Raw genomic sequence first — 19,079 nt, 5'->3', positions numbered from 1 at the left:
ACATAAATTATTCAAATTTAATTTTCTTTGCTGTTCAATCAAATAAAGCTGAATTGAATCACAACAAATCATAAATTTATCCTTCAACAATGTAAATTCCTGTTAGATGAAATCCAGGAAAACAGAATTATATTAAAATTTCTGATTTCAGTTCCTGATAATGAAATACCATTGATTCTCTCTTTGCTTTTTAATATAAATATATTAAAAATAAATCACACACTTTGTGTTGATTCAGGCAACAAGACAATTTAAGAAAACAGTCTGACAGACAGAAATGGAAACTTTTTACAACTTTAATATTCCTTCATGGACTCCAAAGTATATTTCTCTTCCAACAAGGTGAAAACAGAACACATGAAGCCTTCGAAATGAGAGCTTTTTATATTTCTTTTCTTTAAATATCATGGCCAAAAGTGAGCCAATTAACATCAGGCGAGAGGAAGAACATCTTTCTTTTTATTTTCAGGATTGAGTTTCAGAATAAGGTTCCAGACGTCATGTCAAGTGGAAGCATTTACAGCTACAGCTCAAAGAATTAGAATATAATAAAGTTCACTTCACAAAGTGAAACTCAAACATTATTGATTCATTACACACAGAATGAATATTTCTATCAATATGTTTGGGTTTCACCTTCAGAAATGATTGATGAAAAATATTGAACTTCTTCAAACATTTCTTTTTTTTTTAGATGTGCCTGTAAATGTTGATTTAGATCAGATTATTTGAGTCAGTCACTTATATTCCAATTAATCTGGAATTCATGTATCCATCTTCTCTCATCATTCACTGTCCAAAATAAACCCAAACACCGTTTCAAAATAAAACTGCCTACACACAAATGGCAGGCAAGTAAAATATATTTAAATCGAGTGGAACATCTAAGAAAAAAAAGTTAATGTGAACATTCAGAATAATATTAATACAACTTAAATAGAAAAAGAAAAACACCTTGTTTTAGTGAGAGTTTTAAATATTCTGTCCGTCACCAGCTCAGGAGTTCATCCCTGGACTTTAGTCTCCCAAAGAAATGTGCTCGTTTGTGTGAAGTTTGAATTTGTCCTTAAAGCCGAGAGTAGAAACAGAATTTGGTTTAAATGAAAGTCGTTCCGTTCCGATCCCAGAAGTCACTCGCTGCTCCCGTCACTCCCACTTATCTTTTAAAATTTCCTTTGTAGCTGCTGAAAAAAAAGTTTTCGTTCCATCAAAACGTCGCCTGTGAAGAACTAAATAACACATCTTGTGGACGTTTTGGGAATTCTTGACGAAAAAATTCCAAGATCAATCGACACTTCCTGGATTCTTATTATTAGATATGAATCTTTTAGTGAGGGAAATCCAAGAATTTTTAACAGTTTTCACATCATCGTCAAATTACAATACGTTTTTAAGGATTTTTTTCATTCTGTTCGTCGTCAGGAAAGCAGCCTGGCGTCAGGAAACAGGATGTGATCCATCGTGACGTTAATGTTTCTACTGGACTTCCTGACTGGAGAGCGAGCGACTTCACAATAAACCAACGCGGCCGAATCCACAGCGGTGCCAAACGAAGTAAAGCGGCCGTTTTTAACATTCATGTGACCCTTGACCCCTCAGAGGTGAAGACCTGAACGGCTTCGCGAGCGAGTGTAAAAATCAACCCTTTCAGAATAAACTTGGTGTGGCTAAAATAAAAAAGAAACAGGTGATGAGGAAGATTGTTGCCCAAATGGCTCCAATTTAACACTTTTTCTTTGAAACAAAAGAAGTTTTTTTCCCCCCAACATTCATTCGAACAAACGATCTAAAAACTAGATATTTTGGTCTTTCAGCTGCGGTGAGGATGTTCTGAGTATTCCACCAATATTCAGGTCAATAGATCAGATTTAAAACAACGCGGTGGAAAAGAAGGAAGATTTCAAAGGTTTGTGGGATTCTTGGAGTTACTGGTATTTATACAGATTAAACATGCAGACTGATATAATCTGGTTCGCTTTTCAGAGATGCTGAAGGAGATGAAGCCGCTTGAAAGACAAATAAGACACAGTCGGTCTCCAACCGGCTGGAACCGGCTGGAACCGGCTGGAACCGGACGTCTGACCTGCTGCACCTGTAGTGTGGCGTTCGGCTGTTTAGAGCCAGTCAACTAAACGTACTTCTGTTGTGTCCCTTTAAAAAAAACAAACCCAAAAAGGTACAAATGTGCATATTTCTGGCATTTAACAAAGTCTGACATGTTGAAACAACACAAACAACCAGCTTTATGTTGAAATACTGGAATCAGCGTCTTCCTATGTTGCGTTTTGTTAAACTTTGTGGCACCGGGCGTGACTCGTAATGGCACCACTCAGCAGTCTCTCTCCACTTGGCGAGCGTCTCCTTAACGTTTACCGCATTCCGGCTCCTGATGGGAGAGCTTTCCTCTCAATCTTCGGTGGTTTTGGCCGACTCCGAGCTCACGGAGTGACGACAGGAATCACGAAAATAACAGAAAAATACAAATGATCTGTACATGAGAACGTTGGAAAGCACAGTACAATGGAGCTTACAGGACTGACCGTTTAATGTGGCTTCAGGAAGCATAACGCCGCCACAGCGGAGAGTATGTCATCATATCTCAACTCAAATTATAGAACATGAAAGATGTGATGCATGAATTTGGATTTCATAATTTAAAACCAGTTTTTTGTTTTGTGCAGCTGGATAAAGTTAACGTCAACGCCGCTGTCAGTAGTGAATGTCATCAAACGCGCCGCAGCAGCGCGTTAGCCTTGCAGTACCACTTTGTGCCACATGGTGGTGTTGCGAGTGAGCGGTGAAGTGAAATTACGCACAAAAAAACTTAAATATTATACAGTTTGACGGTTAAGTCACTGGAAAATAAAAAAAAAAAAGTGTTTTTGTGTTGTTTGCATCACTCGTGTCGTACAGTTGAAAACAGAAGCAGCTTCGTTCAGTTTTCTGCTCTTAACACTGTTGGTCTTCAGCACCGCTTCATAACTCGGGAGACATTCCAGCTGTTCAGCCGCTAAAAGGTAGTGAAACTTCAAGGACTTGGTTTTTGTTCTGCTTCCTTCTTAAAGCTGATAAATGTAAAGTGAAGCTGTGGTCAGCCTCTCTAGCGCTGTGTTCAACACGCACAGGAAAACAAACCGAAGGAAGAATGTGGTGACCGGTGGCGGCTCGCCGATCGGAGGACGGACGGCCTCCGTCGTCCCGCGCCGTTACCGACCGGTTGCTCCGCGGCCCCTCGACCTTTGACCTCGGCGCACGATGTCAGCCTCTTGGATTGTCGCTGCTCGGCGCCGCAGTGCGAAGCCAGCGCTCGGCCGCGCTCCTTCCTCTCGGTGCTGTAAAGTGCTTGTCGCAGTGAGGACAGTGGGAATCCAGGAGGCTGACTCGCGCCCCGCTCGCGCCCCCGCCGGCCCCGGTGGCGCTCCAGTGCAAAGCTCCGCCTACAGGGAATGAAGCCCGGGTACTGGGTGGAGCTCCGCCCCCCCCTCAGGGGTGGACAGTCTGCTGGGGATTCCGCCGTCCAGAGGGTCAGTCTCTCGACTGGTAGAACAGGATGTACCCCGACTCCGAGTTCTTGGAAATGTCCGACGTCAGGCCGTAGAATTCCTCGATCGCCTGCGCGTCGATTTTCTGCAGCGGGAGGAGAAGAAGAAGAAGAAGAGAAGCGTGACTTCAGGGAGAGTCCTGTGGAAAACTGGCCGACTCCCAGCGGCTCGGCGGGCTTCAGCTGCTTCAACCTAACATTTATCGTCTGCTTTTTGGCTTCAAGCTGACATTTCATCCATCAAAACAGTCCAAACAGCTACAGTCGATGTTTTACAGAAACAGATCCAGGAGCTGCAGAGACAGACGTGGCTGACAAAGTTCTGATCAGAGCCTAAAAGGATTAACCATTTCTATCGTTTTCGAGCAATGCGCTGCGGTTTGGGCTCCAGGTGGGGAGGTAAGCGGCCGTGACGCAGACAGTAAGTTTCCACAACCCTCCAGATGTTGGAAGGGGTCGTCTTCCCTCCGGCGGCTCGCCCAGCAGGGGGGCGGAGCCCTCAGGAATCCCTCCCGCCGCCGCGGCTTTCCGCTCATCACGTTTCAGCAGACTCATCAAGAGGACGATGCTTTCTGGGCAGCGCAGACTTTAGGAGCTCTTTAAATATCCTGCCGTCGTTCAGCCGGAGACTCAGTCTCGCCTCGTTATGGAAACTGGAGTCTGTTTGGAACGGCAACGGAAAAACTCCAAGAGCAAAACAACCGGAGAGCCTGAGACGTGAAGTGGAATCTGAGGTTAAATTCAATCCTTTACATCCAGACACACACCGACGCTTCGTCTGCAGCGATTATTTAAAACCGAATAGTGTCAATAACTTTCATTTCAGTGGTTCTGGATCCACGAGGCTGAATGAACTCAAGATTCAATCTCTAAAAAAAAACTATAGAGTTCAAACTCCTCGAATAAGAGAGTAGATTTCATCTGATTTATCTTTATTTTATACATATTTTACAGGTCGATGTCGGCAAATTCAAAGGAATCCTCCAGTAAAATTAATCCTGGTTTAATTATTTTCACAGTGAGTTAATAGTATAATAACTTCACGCGGTAGTTTTGTTATTTTTACACTTTCTCTGTAAAACATTAAAGCAGTGAAAACACCTGCTGCTTGTTTTTCCACTGGGTTTAGTGCAGAATGCACCGTTTGTCAAGACACACATAGAGCAAACAGCTCTGGGGTAATACATGGCTTCAGACAGGCTCGTCTCCAGCCTCCAATCCAAACGGAGACGCATCGTCTCACCGCTAAGTTCAATATGGAGCAACCAGAGACATTAATCTTTAAAATAGAAGCAGAGAGAACCTGGACAGGCCTGCAGTTATCTCAGCGCTGAGCTGCTGCTGCTGCTGGAGGCTCTTACCTCCACGATGTCGTCGTCAAACAGCAGCCAGAAGCCGTGGCTCTTCACGATGGTGATGTAGTGTCCACGGTTTGGACCGCTGACGAGCAGAGACGGGACAGAGACGGGAGAGAGACGGGAGAGAGACGGGAGAGAGACGGGGGAGAGACGGGGGAGAGACGGGGGAGAGACGGGGGAGAGACGGGGGAGAGACGGGGGAGAGACGGGGGAGAGACGGGAGAGAGACGGGAGAGAGACGGGAGAGAGACGGGACAGAGACGGGACAGAGACGGGACAGAGACGGGACAGAGACGGGGGAGAGACGGGGGAGAGACGGGGGAGAGACGGGGGAGAGACGGGGGAGAGACGGGAGAGAGACGGGAGAGAGACGGGAGAGAGACGGGGAGAGACGGGGAGAGACGGGAGAGAGACGGGACAGAGACGGGACAGAGACGGGACAGAGACGGGACAGAGACGGGACAGAGACGGGAGAGAGACGGGGGAGAGACGGGGGAGAGACGGGAGAGAGACGGGAGAGAGACGGGAGAGAGACGGGACAGAGACGGGACAGAGACGGGACAGAGACGGGGGAGAGACGGGAGAGAGACGGGAGAGAGACGGGAGAGAGACGGGAGAGAGACGGGAGAGAGACGGGGGAGAGACGGGGAGAGACGGGGAGAGACGGGAGAGAGACGGGAGAGAGACGGGGGAGAGACGGGAGAGAGACGGGGAGAGACGGGGGAGAGACGGGAGAGAGACGGGAGAGAGACGGGAGAGAGACGGGAGAGAGGACATGGAACTTCAATCAAGCTTCAAATAAAGAATCTCCTCATAATTCACCAGAACCGCGCAGCGATGGAAAAACAATCAAGTCTCAATGACGGGAGAGGAGAATTAGTTTTATCCTCGATTTCTGTTCTTTGAGCCAAATGCGATCAATCGCAACTTTAAAAAACATAATTGTTGACATCATCCAAGAATTAATAGCAATTTCTAAAAAAACTGGACTTATTTAATCTTGAGTTTCATTAAATGAATTTCCTTTATTGATTAATAAACTATTTCTTTTCTATTCTTTATTTTCAAGTCAGATTTAAAACAACAGAAGCTGAAATAACTCAGTTTATGAGCAATAAATCAAAATAAATATGCATCACTTTCATTTTTGAATTCGATCATCAAGAAAAAAAAATATGAAACCTTCATAAACTTTTGGGTTTTAGAGCATGTGGATGAAATAATGAACTGATTTCTAATAAAACACTCATTTAAAAGTAAAAGGGCTGTCACTGAGCCCCGCCCCCTACCTGCCGCAGTGCACCACCACGGCCACCAGGTCGTACATGCGGTCGGGGTTGGTGGCGTCCCCGGACGTGTTGAAGAGGCGGAGCTCCAGCGGGAAGACGACGCGGTAGGACAGCTTGGTGTAGCGGTGCAGCTGGTCCATGTACTTGAAGCGCTTGAGGTGGAGCGCCAGGATCATGGGCAGCTTCTTCACCCTCATCCTGAGGAGGAGGAGGAGGAGGAGGAGGAAACGGGTCAGCGGCGGCGCTCTGATGCCTCGGCGCTAATGGAGCACCCGGCGGGCCGGACGCCGGCTCCTCCCACCTCTTCTGGGCCTCCTGCTTGCTGCGGCACTGCTCGCAGTAATACTTGTACTCGCTGCACAGCGTCTCGGTGTTGCTGAAGCCCCGGAGGCAGTGCGTGATGGACGTGTTCTGCTCCACGTCCACCGACAGGTCCAGGAAGTCCTCGTCTTTACTGCTCACCTGCGGCGCGAGCAGAGGGAGACGCGGTGGAACGGAGAGAATCAGCGATGACTGCTTCGCTTCTCATGATTTTTGTCATTTCTTTTAACCGTAGTTGAATTTCTAATTGCATTTATAACAGCTTTACTGCTCAACTTCCTGCTTTTGCTATTTGTTTTATTCTTATCAGGGCTTTTCGATTCCGTTTTCTGATGAAAATCTGCCAGTTTAAGATAAGAAAGTGAAGGTTTTGTATCTGGATCACGATGTCCTCCACAACTTTTGAGACATTTTAGCATTTTTCCCGGCGGCGGGACTCACGGCCTCACAGTTGAGACAGCGCGTCTCGTTGGTCAGCGTTCCCTGGAAGATCTCGTGGACCCACGTCTGCTGCGCCTCCTTCCCCCCGTCGCCGTCCGTCCCCCCCCCTCCTCCTCCTCCTCCTCCCCCTCCCCCTCCCCCTCCTCCGCCCTCGCTGCCGCCGCCGTTGTGCACCAGCTTCCCGTTCTGCTGCCGCTCCTGGCTCTTCTCCTCCTGCAGCAGGTCGGCGATGGTGTTGAGGAGGTAGTTGAGGAACTCGTGGGCGTCCTGCTGCATGTAGTTGTCGAACAGCTCTGGAGGGAGGAGGGGAGACAGAGGGAGGGGGCTGAAGCACTCGTTTCACGGCTCTAGTCGCTCCTCTCCTCCTCCGTACCATTCTCTTTTCTCAGCCGGGAGATGAACTTCTTGGGGGGAATGACTCCGACCTTCTTCTTCTGCGTGGCGATGCTGTTGAAGAGGTCGGCCAGGCAGGTGAGGAGGGACTCCTTCCGCCGAGGCTGCACCTGAGAGGGGGGGGGGGGGCGATACACGCTGCTGAAACGCCTCCTCTGCTCCAGGGAGCCGCTTCCTGAACCGAGCGCCGAGCGCCGCTCACCTTGTAGGCCAGGACCTTCTCCCTGAACGGCCTGCAGAAGTACAGCGCCTGCAGCACCGAGTTACAGTAGCAGGTGTTCCCAAACTGCCAGGGGAAGACGGAGAGGCGGAGACGGGGTTCAGAGGGGGACACACACCTTCAGGACACACACCCAGAGCTGTCCGGACGGCCGACACTCACATTGACCAGCCCGAAGTAGTGTTCGTTCACGGGGAACTGTTCCGGTCCAATCTCCTTTTCCAAGGCAGAGGCATTGGCGCCCTGCGGGGGAAAACAACACTCGACCAGTGAGAGTGAGGAGACCGGCTGTCTGAGGAGCTCAATGATTACACTCTGCTGAACGGGACGGAGGACAGCCACTGAGCAAAGCAGCGAAACAGTTAAAGTTCTGATGAATCAATAACACTTAAAGTCAGCTACCAGTAAAACTAGGAAAACATCAGAAATCCCCTCGAAATTAGTGTTTTTCATTCGTTGGAAGCATTTTGAAGATCAGCTGTAAACTTTAAGAGAGAGAGAGGAAGTGGAAGAGCAGGAGAGACAGAGAGAGAATATAGGAAGTAGGAGGAAGGAGTGATAAAGCATGACGATGATGACGAAGCTTTTCCTTTGGCCAGCCGAGTCACGCTGCTCTTAACTCATCATCACAGATGCGAGGCGGAAAAACACGAGCTGCACGCCGCCGGGGCTCGAACCCGAAGCGCACGACGAGACGAGCGGCGTGACGAGGGAAACCAGGACCTGCTGAAGCCGCGGCTCAGGAAGCCGCTGGCCAGCCGGATGCCGACAGGCGGCGAGGAGAAAGGCTCGGCCTCGGCCTGGTGGCGTTCACACACACATCCCAACACCACGAGCGCTAATTGTGATTTTCACGGTCCGATCGCCTCTAATTGATTCCCTACAGAGAGCAAAAACAACCAAAGCAGACGGACTGCAGGCGGCCATTGTTTAGCTGCCAAAGGGGCAAACAGGACTGGAGAATCGTGCCGGCGCCCCGCTAACGTTGAGTCCTCCTGTCAGTGTGTTACACGGCCTGGTGTAACAATCCGACGGATTCAGAGAGAGGCGGCGGCAGACTCGTCGTGGCGAGCCGCCTGTCAGCTGAGGACGGAGCGGCGGGACGAGTTAATCTGCCAGGTTTAACCAAGACGGAGCCTCGGCATCCGGAGCAAGTACAGTCACAGCGTCTGACCTTTTGACCTTGGACTGCTCCCAACCAGCAGCACGCTGCAGTTGAGCCAGAGGAGCTAGCGGGCTTTTAAGATACAAATGACCTCTGACCCCAGGAAGCAGGATCTTCAAGCTTATCTCCTGACAACAGGGCTGCGCTCACTGGTGGGCCGCTCCGGTCAAACAGGTCTCTCTGGGTCTCTGCAGATCGGCTTATTGATCTGTGGCTGGCAAAAGCTTTACAGTGAAGCCAAACACTTTTCAAAACCAATAAAAATCAGGACCCTCTAACAGAAAAAGCAATCGGTCGTTCAACAGGTCAGCACTTCCTTTACAGCAGGCTGAGAAAACAATGACATTCCCAATTTCCCCGGAGAGATAAAGGATTAGTTCATTAGAAAATTAGATTTATTTAATAATACTGCACTTGAAAACTGGAGTTTGTTAGCTCGCTTTTCTTTAAATGTGGTAAACTTCAGCTTCTGTTTTGATTGAACACACACACACACACACACACACACACACCGAGCTGAGTAATTCCTCATCAGCTAAATGTGACCAGTGGTCCAGGGTGGGTCTCCTGACAGCAGTGCCAGCTGGCTACACCCCTCCTTCACCTTTTAATTCAACACCCTCCAACTGTAAGAGCTGCTAAATGGCCTGAAGTGAAGAGAAGTGTCCAGACTGTCTCAATAAGCTGCTGGAAAATAACTTTTCATACGCGGAGCAGGCGGTGGGCTATCGGGCTAAGCTAGCTAGCCGTCCACCCTGCTCTCCCCACATGTAAACAAAGTCCACGCTAAGACAAAAAAAAGGACAATAATTCATCCACCGCGCTCGGTTCGTGGGTGGAAACTGTCCCGGACTGGTCCTAGCGGAGCCGGGACACCCAGAGCGGAACAACTTTCTGGAAACCCGCTGTTGTTATCACGCTGGCGTTAGCATGCATGCTAGCAGCTAGCAGCTAGCGTCCGAGCGGAGCAACGCCACTTAGCGCGGGGACCGGGGACCGGAGACCGGGGCGAGAGGACCGGAGACCGGGGCCGCGCGGACAGGGGCGAGGGGGCGAGGGGACCCGGGCGAGGAGGGCGAGGAGACCGAGCGGACCGCGGCCCGGGGACCTCCGAGCGGAGTCCGGTGAGCGGGGACCGCGGACCGGCCACAGCCCGGCGGGGTCCGAGCAGCTTACCATCGTACAAATCGAGGCGATCTTTCGGACTGTCATCAGTATTTCCATCCGTAAGCCGCCATGTTGGACCGAACCCCGATGTGGAAAGAATCCGAGCCGATACGGCTGCAGAGTTCCGGGAGAGTTCCGGGAGAGCCGACCGTCCTTCGCCCGGGAGTCCTGTCAAGTCAGACCGGGTCAGAGCGACTTCCTCCGGGGCGGAGCTTCACAGTAACACGCAGGTCGAAAAACATAAAAACGATTTAAAAAAAAAGTTAAGCGTTAAAACAGTCAAAGGCTTTAAATGCTGTAATAATAATAATAATAATAATAATAATAATAATAATAATAATAATAATAATAATAATAATAGTTGTTATTGTTGTCATCAATGTAATTAAATAATATATTATATTTTTTATTGCAATGTCTTAATTGGATCAAACGTCTTCCATTATCAGTGTAATTAAATACTTTTCCGTGTGGTACTTCATTTTTAGTACTGCTAGTACTTTTCCATTTTTTAATTTTCTGTACTGTTTTTTTTCTTGTCATATGGCTGTGATCAATCCACTTTTCTTCTGTATCTATGCTTTTTTATGTTCAATTGTAATAACCTTTAAAGCATTAGCAGTAATACTGAACCTTTTTGTGCTTGTTTATCTTCAAAATGTATGTTTTTGGATGACTTTCAGGTGAACGGGGCTCTCTCATTTTGAATGTTTTAAATGTGATTATTCAGAGGTCAGAAATTGTGATATTTTTCTCACAGATTTCATTCTGATCATTTTCATCTGTTGCATGTTCGAGAATCCTTCATTTCTCTGATTGAAAGATGGTGGGACAGTTAAACTAATAGGTTGAAATAGTCCTTATAATATTCACACGGGCTCGTTTTCTCGTGTTCTCCACACCTAAACACGACATATTCTTTTATTTTTGTTTTTGAGTTGGTGTTGTATTTTGAAGGCGTGACTAGTGAGGCGTCACTACTTCCGACCGTCCAGCCTCGAGATGCGAGCGAGCGCCACTGCGCACGCGCACTGCGGTCACTTCGGTTCAAACTGGGACAGAATCAGCGATTTTTTCTTCAAGGATACTATTGGAAAAACTAATAATAATCCCTTGAAAAAAGGAGACCTTCTGTTTCATGATTGTAAAAAGAACATTTTTAAATTAAGTATTTATGATTTTTTCCCTCATTTGATCTTGTTTTGATGAACTTGTAATAATTGTTTCAGCATTAAAAACAAATAATTTATTTTGTGAATTTTTTGGGGGAAAAAAAGAAACATTTTCTTGCACATGAATATATCTCTATAAAGCTAGAACACCGACTCTGGAAACATACGTGGGAGAAAAAACTGAGTTGTTGTCAAGAAAACTTTTGTGTCTGTTTTTCAAAAATATCTAAAATAATCATTGAAAAAGTCAAAAGAAATGTCTTTTTTTAAAAAAAAGTTCTTATATGAACAAAATATAAAATGCATTAGCATGTTGTTGAATATAATGCAATAATAATAATAATAATAATAATAATAATAATAATAATAATAATAATAATAATAATAATAATAATAATAATAGTAATACGATGTGGTGGTAGAGTACTGTCAATTAGTTTTATGCTCAATTTACTCCAAAAATTCTTCACCTCATCAATTTGACTCTTAATTTGTTTTTAACAGGCTCACACATGTTTTCATGTTTCTACCGGATGGACGATTCTACTAGTTTATTTGGCAACTGCGCGAAACAGACATCTTCCATATGATAAACATTACGGGATGCACCGATAAGCAGAGTTCTCACTCCGGACAAGTTTTAATAAATCATTTGAGTGTGGAGTGTGGATTGGTTTGATGGTATTTAATAAATACTTATATCAGTAAATAGAGAATTAGTACTCCTACTTGTAGATATCTGTGCATAAGACTCTCCTGTCATGATCTGCTTCACCTTGTTTGACCCCACACTGATTTCTTGGTCACTTCTTTACTTTGCTTGGCGATAAAAGCCGGTGACCCACTTTGGGGTCGCGACCCAGCAGTTGGGTCCATCAGTCCAGAGAGTATGTTTACATGGAGCCTGGCCTCTGGGGGATCCTGGGGGTGGGGGGACGGCCCGGCCAGTCTCCACCCCTCCCTCCCCGTCTCTCTGTCAGACACATCTGGAACCGCTGCAGTCCGGACCGCCGCGGCTCTCTGGAGTCTGGAGTCGGGACTGGATCTGGATTCAAGAGGAGCTGCTTCTGCGGGAATAAACGCATCAACCCCTCTCTGCTGGAATACTACGGCCGCGCTGGAGTGATTTGGTCGGGGTTCGGGGGTAGTTTGGGGTAGTTTGGGGTTGTTTCCCAGCTGATCAGACGGAGGGAGGGGGGCAGAGCGGGGAGCTCGATGCGGCTGACTGCAGACTCTGCGCCGGGAAACATGAACAGCGGCGGGTCGGGCAACTTCCTGCTGGTGCCCATCCCGGAGTACCCCCTCCTGGACTGCGTGCCCAACAAGACGGTCAAGATCGTGGTGCTGGGGGCGAGCAACGTCGGGAAAACCGGTACGGGGGGAGAAAAGCCCTCCATCACACTCTCACATCATTTCCTCAAGTTGTTCTTTTAACTCAGTGAAGCGGATCTGTTGTTATTTGACTCTTTTAGACAGAAAAATAGTTTGTGGTGTTTAGTGTAACACAGTCGTGAAATGAACAGCAAAGAGTTTAATGTGATAAGAAATAATTCGAGAGAAAAAAATTGAGGTTGAAAAATGTCTGCAATAACATCTGTGAACGACAGAGGGCGACAAAGCGCACTTTGTAAGACGAGTTTTATACTCTATTTTTTCTAACTTTGTACTATTATGCTGATGTTTTTAAACTAAAATTATTATTGAAAGAGTCTGTAGTTAAGATTAATAAACTACGTTCCTGGTCCCGCTCTAAATATCATCTACAAAACGTTAATAAATACCTTACTTGAATAAAAGTAACAGAGAAAATTACTGTGAGCTGCTTTATAACATTTTGCTACAAATTAAATGTAATTGTGTAGACAAACTAAAATGCAACATTATTTTTAGATGTTAGAGACTTAATCTAGCTTTGATTTAAAGTCATACATGTCAATAAAAAAATCGATTATTGCTTATGGCTCTGCACCCTTTACAAATATCAGTTTCATTTTGAAAGTACAGGAAATCCGAAGTAAATTCCACACGAACTACTTGGTGTGAAAATACTTTTGCAGAGTCTGTTTTATTGTCAGTGTGTGAGAGGCGACAGCTCCACTTTATTTAGTCTAAAATCAATTATTCATTGTGTTCGATCCAGTCTGCAGGTGAAAATGTTTTCATCCTCATGCAGGGGAAAACACTCTACTCTGCTGCTGCTGATGTTTAACAGTGTTTAATCAGTCAGACAAAGTAATTAGTGCAACTTTTTAAGATGCACTTATCAGTTAAACGAGAAATACTGTAGCTGTTGAAGGAAAGTGAAAAAAAGAAACACTTTGCAATCACATCACTGACTGAATAATTTAGTGGACAGTCTACTCAAAACAGCAACAGAAGCAATGGACTCAGTGGACTCACAATATGTTTTTTTCCCTCCTCGAATTAGTCTGAAAACAGTGAAAAATGACAGTAAACACTCCCACCTCCTATTTACAAAATCCAAAATTACCATCAATAATTCATTCATTTATTTTGTGTGCTTATATTAGTCAGCCAAACCAGCTAGTCAAGGCCTGTTCAGATTTCGCCAGCAGGTGGTGTTTTGAGTCACTCAGTGCAGGAATAAGACCAGTAATTGATTTCTATCAGTATCTTCCAATGAAAGGCAGCTTTCTGTCATATTTACGATAAAAACTCCAGTTCAAGCGAGGTTAAACAAATAAAAGTGACAGTGTGTATCTGACAGACTCCCTTTGCTTTTATCTAGTTCTCAGCATAACTCACAGCCCTCAAAGCCTGTTTTCAGTTTGAAGTTATGCCCCGTGAAATTGAAACTGCATGAAATATGCTGTGAACATCAGCCTCTCCTGTTTTTTCCCCTCTGGTGTTTCAGATCATGTTCATCTTTTTTTTTTTTTTTTCGTACCACTCAGAACGTTGACCTGATTTCCCTTCGTTTATCAGTCAGCATTAAAAAGAAAAAACATCTTAAAGGAGAAAAATGAGTGATTTGATAAGAGACATTGCTAACATCATGAGACGCACGTCTGTTTCGTACTGTGGGCAAATCTAATGGCGAACCAGCTAGCCTGTAGTACTGCTTCTCACCACATGGTGGTGCAGTGAGTCACTCCAGCTTCGAAGCACAAGGATGTTGTGAAGAAGTTTCTTCATATTCACAGCAGACTGGACGCTGCACTGACTCAACAGCACAAGCCAGAACACAAGGAAATCACACTTGTTGGAACTTTTAATGCAGATTTTACACATAAAATCAAACATCACGTCATTTTTTAATGACGTAAATCAAACTGACCCACAAAATCAACTTTAATAGTGCTGAACTCATAGTTTTCATGAGTATCCAGCAGACGTGAAGCCAATGAGGACTGGATTAGAGGGCCTAACTCAAACAGAGCTTCTGAAAGTACAGATAAACATGGTCCAGAAGCCAAACAGGGACAAACGTATGAGACAATCATTTACAGGCAGAGGCTGACGCAGTCTCGCTGAATCACCCTCTGAGTGCAGACTGTTGGTTTGGTGCATGTTGTCCACGCCAAAGTCTTGAAAATCAAAAGTATGTGTCAGGGGAGAGTGAAATTCCATCAATTCTTGGTAAGAGCTGAGTGTCAGGTGGGTTATTGGGACACAGCAGCTCACTCAGACTTTTAAAAACTCCCCATGAAATCATGAAACTTCAGGTTTCCTCCATCACTGATTCAGTTTTCGTTCCGTCTTTCCAGCTCTGATTGTCAGGTTTCTGACCAAGAGGTTCATTGGAGATTATGAAGCCAACACAGGTAGGGTTTGTTTTCCTGCTTATTGTAGAAAAAAACATGAATTGATGCTTTCATCCCTTCATTCGTCCACCACTTGAACCCCTTCTCCACCTCTACAGGAGCTCTCTACTCCAGGAAGGTCACGATGGACGGGGAGGAGGTGTCGCTGCAGATCCAGGACACCCCCTGCGTGGCTCTGCAGGTAGCTGAGAGGAATAGGCCCAGACGTTAGCCCCCACAGTAGACGTTAGCCCCCTATAGTAGATGTTAGCCCCCCACAGTACAGGTTAGCTTCCCCACAGTAGACGTTAGCTCCTCAGAAGCAGACGTTAGCCTCCCTACAGTCTCTACATATGGAGCCAATGGAAGCAGCTGCAGCTGAAACAGTGAACTTGTGTTATCATCAACACATCCACTGCAGAATCAATGCAAACCGACCTCAAGTTAACTTTCCAGAATTTCAGATTAAAAGTTCAATGTCTTTCTGGCAGTGCTGTTCATTCCCCCCCCCATCCCACCCCCTTCTTAGAACGATCATTTTAAAGTCTCAGAACCATCTGAGGAATGTGTCAGGAGCCAAAGGGACTGACCTCTGGATGCTCTCCTCACCACCAATGAGTCTAATGAGCACAACGCGCCGCCGGGCTCGTCCCCCCACCCCTCCACCCCCCCACCCCCACCCCCACCTCCTCGAACAGCAGCGCCGTGTTTACAGCCCCCGGCCTCAGGACTCCTCATTTCCTACTTGGGGTGGAGATAGCGGAGGGCAGGCCGGAGCGGCTCCCTCAGATTAGATGGGAGCAGCTGATGAGTCGGGCGGGAGGAGGCGGAGGAGAAGCTGACGGAGGCCGGGTGCAGCTGTGGGGGGCAGCTGGGTGGTCCGGCTGGTGGAGTCTGAAGCAGCTGGACTGTGTCCTCCAGCGGTGGTTTGTCTTTGGCAGTGAGCCTTTTAGTGAAAACCGTCAGTTTGCTCCTCATGCCTTCATGACAGCGGCTGACGCCTGACGGCGCCGAAGCCTCAGATCTGTAATCGTGGTTCGTTTTTCACAGGACGACGCCGAGGGCCTGTACTGCCAGGAGCAGATCAACAGGTCCATCTACTGGGCCGACGGCTACGTGCTGGTCTTCTCCATCACGGACCACAGCAGCTACCGGACCATCCAGCCGCTGTACCAGCACGTCCGGCGCATCCACCCGTCTGGAAACATCCCCGTCATCCTGGTGAGCGCGAGGAAACCCCGCCCGGGTTTCCACGGGCGGCGCAGACAACGCCGATCACCCGCCGGCCCTAATCCCATCATCTCGTCTATTTTCTAACCCGTAATCTGCTGCAGGTCGGGAACAAGAGCGACCTGCTGAGAGCCCGGCAGGTCCCTGCCGACGAGGGAGAGACGCTGGCAGCCTCGCTGGGTCGGTCCGCCTCCCATCAGCACTCACTGCGTTTCACACATCTGGAGACTCACAGTTCAGAGAGATTAGGTCCATCAATCACATTTCTGTCTGACCAGGTGATCACATCAGGTGATCAGAGGGCTTCGTTTTGCAGGGATTTGGCCAAAACAAATCATGGTAAATTTTTCTAACCAAAGCAATACATTGATTTTCAATCTTAAAAATCATTTCTGTTGATAAACAGAATTGCGTTTAATCCATTTTTTTTTAATCCAGCCTTATTAAAATCCCTGACCTGGCCAATAATTTGGAGAATTCTCCTGTTTATTTCCTGACAACCAGGGCTTAAACCACACTTTTACCTCCACTTTACGTCTCACTTTAACGTAGCTCATCCCTGGTTACTCTCCACACTGCAGCAGCCAGCAGCTTCACACTGTTTAGAGACATTTTAGATGGGTTCTGTTACGGATCCGGATCTGTAGTGGGTAATTACTTCATGCAGCAGGAGGTACAAGCTTAGCCATATGGCCATAGATATGCATATGACTACTAGCATTAGCCCCCATTGTAATAAACGGCTGTATTTTCATTGGATCTGAGTGAATCCGGAGCTCCGCGCCGGAGGTTTGCCGTCCCTACCAGATAAATATCCATTGAGAAGTGCAAGAGGGAAGTTTTATTTTGGAGGACCGGCATCCGGCGGGCCGTGGCTTTACGGGTCCGTCGTCTTTCGTCTAATCCATGGCGTGTTGGCTGCCAGATGTGGAGAAAATAGAGCTGCTAGCGACTCTGGTGCAGCTGCAGGGCGTCAAGCCACAAACAAAACGCATCCAATAGAAATACAGATGTTTATTACAATGGGGCTAATGCTTGTAGCCATGGTCTATGGCCATATATCTATGCTTGAAACTTCTGCTTTGTGACTTAATTTTCCGGTGTGGATCTGATCCGGATCCATAATGCAACCAGTGTAAAATGGTCCTAAATCCACACTGTGGAGCAAATGTGAACCACAAAACCATATCTGTTACCATATCTGGAGAATGATGAACAGGAAGTACAATAGAAACAGGCTCAGAGTGACTTTTAACCTCGTGGCGTTGAATCCAGAGTGAATTTTGACAGTGAAACTGAGTTTCACTGTCATGACTCCTGTTTTCACATCAAACTTACATCTAAAAATATGTTGTATTTTACGTGTACGCCAATTTCTGCCAGTAAGTTAGAGACTTATTCAAATTATTTATCATCAAATCAAATGAAAAAATTTAAGAATATATATTGTCTTTTTTTTCATTTTACCAGAGCGATGCTGAACATTCTGGTGTATATCTGTTCATGAAGAAAGTGGAAAAAAAACATTAAAATTATGTTGTTGTTTTTTTATTTTTCTGGAGAATTCACGTTCATTTTGTGCTGCTGGCGGTTGATCAAACTGCCTGTGTTCCTGTTTATTAGTTGACTTCCACCCAGAGTTTTTGGCAAAACTTTGAGAAAAAAATCAATATAATGATTTTAGAATATCATCATTTTTGAGACAAAAAAACATGGAAATATGAATTTTGGGGCATATCTTCCAGCCCACATTGAAATTCTAGAAATGATTCCACATGCGAGACAAGCTGACTGATCTTCATAACGCAGTTAACCCACTTTAAAAACACAAGAATCATCTTAATCATTAATTATGAAGCAAGAATTTCAGGTAATATGAAAGAAATTAAAGTTTTGGCTTTGTTTTTAATAATCTGAATTAAAAGCGCTGGCTGTTATCACGGAGATGAGCCTGAACTGCCCTCTGCCCGCAGGCGGCGTCTACTTCGAGGCCTCGGCCAGAGAGAACCACGAGGGAGTCCACGCCGCCTTCCTGCATCTCTGTCAAGAGGTGGGACGAGCCTTCCTCCCGCCGACCCCGTGACCCCTCGGTGCCTCGGATGCTGCTGGGCTGTGGGATCTTGTGCTCTGTGGGGGAACGTTCAGATGGTTCTGTGGGAATCCCGGGTCCGGTCTTCGTTCCCACTGATGCCCAGAAAATACAGAAATACCACATGTTTGTCTTCTGGGCCGAAAAGAGTTGTTGAAACAGCAGAATTGGGGCTGCTTTGTATATTTGTCTTTCTGGTGGAGCGAAGCCAGTCTTGTGGTGCGTTTCATTTTGGGCGCTTTTAGACATCTTTCTTCCTTTTTAGTGTGGCAGCGAGCAAATTCCCTCTCCTTGGTTTATAATTGAATCCAAAAGCTTCACTAAAATACTTTAAACATGCAGTAATTAATATTGACATTAGATAAAAGCCGCTGCTTGATAAACCAGAAGAGATTTACTGTTTAAATGTGAAGCTTCCAGCAGCTAAACTGAACTGCTCAGCAGCTCGTTTGCTTTAAGTGGATCAGGAATAGAAATGAGAACACAGAGCAGCAGAAAGAAACTCGCGTTAACATCAGGACCGACGTCCAGAAACAATATTTTCAGGCGGCCGTTACAGTGATTGCACGGCAGCGCCTGCAGGTCGTGGATCCGAGACTTTGTATTGGCAAGCGTGAACTTTCTGAACGCGACTCTGACTCATGCAGCTCCGCCGTGCGCTCTTGTTTTGAAGGCGTCTCTGTCCTGATTTGTTCTGAAAGGGAAAAAAAAACGCTTCAGACTCTTGCTTTCTGTCTTCCCTCCAGGTGATCCGAGCTCTGGGAGGAGGCAACGGGGAGAAGCGGCGAGGAGGCCTCCACCTCGCCAGGCCCAAGTCTCCCAACATGCAGGAGCTGAAGAGGAGGTTCAGGCAGGTCCTCTCCTCCAAGGTCAAGTCGGCCACGACGATCTGACGGCTGGGAGCGGGCGAGAAACGACGGCACGTGGCT

The 19,079-nt window shown here is 46.6% G+C and overlaps 2 protein-coding genes across 2 annotated transcripts; one reads left to right on the top strand and one right to left on the bottom strand.

The window, feature by feature from the left end:
- Positions 1–10,133, bottom strand: usp12b (ubiquitin specific peptidase 12b). The gene is made up of 9 exons (XM_030088529.1): positions 9,905–10,133; positions 7,726–7,806; positions 7,546–7,629; positions 7,324–7,453; positions 6,951–7,243; positions 6,490–6,650; positions 6,189–6,386; positions 4,903–4,981; positions 1–3,627 (listed from the first exon to the last, which is right to left on the bottom strand). The coding sequence occupies exons 1-9, from the start codon at positions 9,950–9,952 to the stop codon at positions 3,526–3,528; spliced, it is 1,176 nt and encodes a 391-aa protein (XP_029944389.1). The 5' UTR covers positions 9,953–10,133; the 3' UTR covers positions 1–3,525.
- A 1,935-nt stretch (positions 10,134–12,068) lies between these two features.
- On the top strand, positions 12,069–19,079 carry rasl11a (RAS-like, family 11, member A). The gene is made up of 7 exons (XM_030088530.1): positions 12,069–12,439; positions 14,796–14,852; positions 14,951–15,033; positions 15,882–16,052; positions 16,166–16,241; positions 18,035–18,111; positions 18,897–19,079. The coding sequence occupies exons 1-7, from the start codon at positions 12,283–12,285 to the stop codon at positions 19,041–19,043; spliced, it is 768 nt and encodes a 255-aa protein (XP_029944390.1). The 5' UTR covers positions 12,069–12,282; the 3' UTR covers positions 19,044–19,079.

Source organism: Salarias fasciatus, chromosome 3 (assembly GCF_902148845.1).
Source record: "Salarias fasciatus chromosome 3, fSalaFa1.1, whole genome shotgun sequence".
NCBI lineage: Eukaryota > Metazoa > Chordata > Actinopteri > Blenniiformes > Blenniidae > Salarias > Salarias fasciatus.
Note: the sequence above shows the minus strand (reverse complement) of the source record. Positions and strands in the feature narration are given on the sequence as shown.

Excerpts from the sequence above, each read along its gene's own strand:
- usp12b (XM_030088529.1), bottom strand. The coding sequence starts at position 9,952 with ATGGAAATACTGATGACAGTCCGAAAGATCGCCTCGATTTGTACGATG. Across the intron at positions 7,244-7,323 it reads CCGGCTGAGAAAAGAGAATG|AGCTGTTCGACAACTACATG; the intron begins GTACGGAGGAGG and ends TCCTCCCTCCAG. Across the intron at positions 3,628-4,902 it reads TTGACGACGACATCGTGGAG|AAAATCGACGCGCAGGCGAT; the intron begins GTAAGAGCCTCC and ends CTCCCGCTGCAG.
- rasl11a (XM_030088530.1), top strand. The coding sequence starts at position 12,283 with ATGCGGCTGACTGCAGACTCTGCGCCGGGAAACATGAACAGCGGCGGG. Across the intron at positions 15,034-15,881 it reads CCCCCTGCGTGGCTCTGCAG|GACGACGCCGAGGGCCTGTA; the intron begins GTAGCTGAGAGG and ends CGTTTTTCACAG. Across the intron at positions 16,242-18,034 it reads GACGCTGGCAGCCTCGCTGG|GCGGCGTCTACTTCGAGGCC; the intron begins GTCGGTCCGCCT and ends CTCTGCCCGCAG.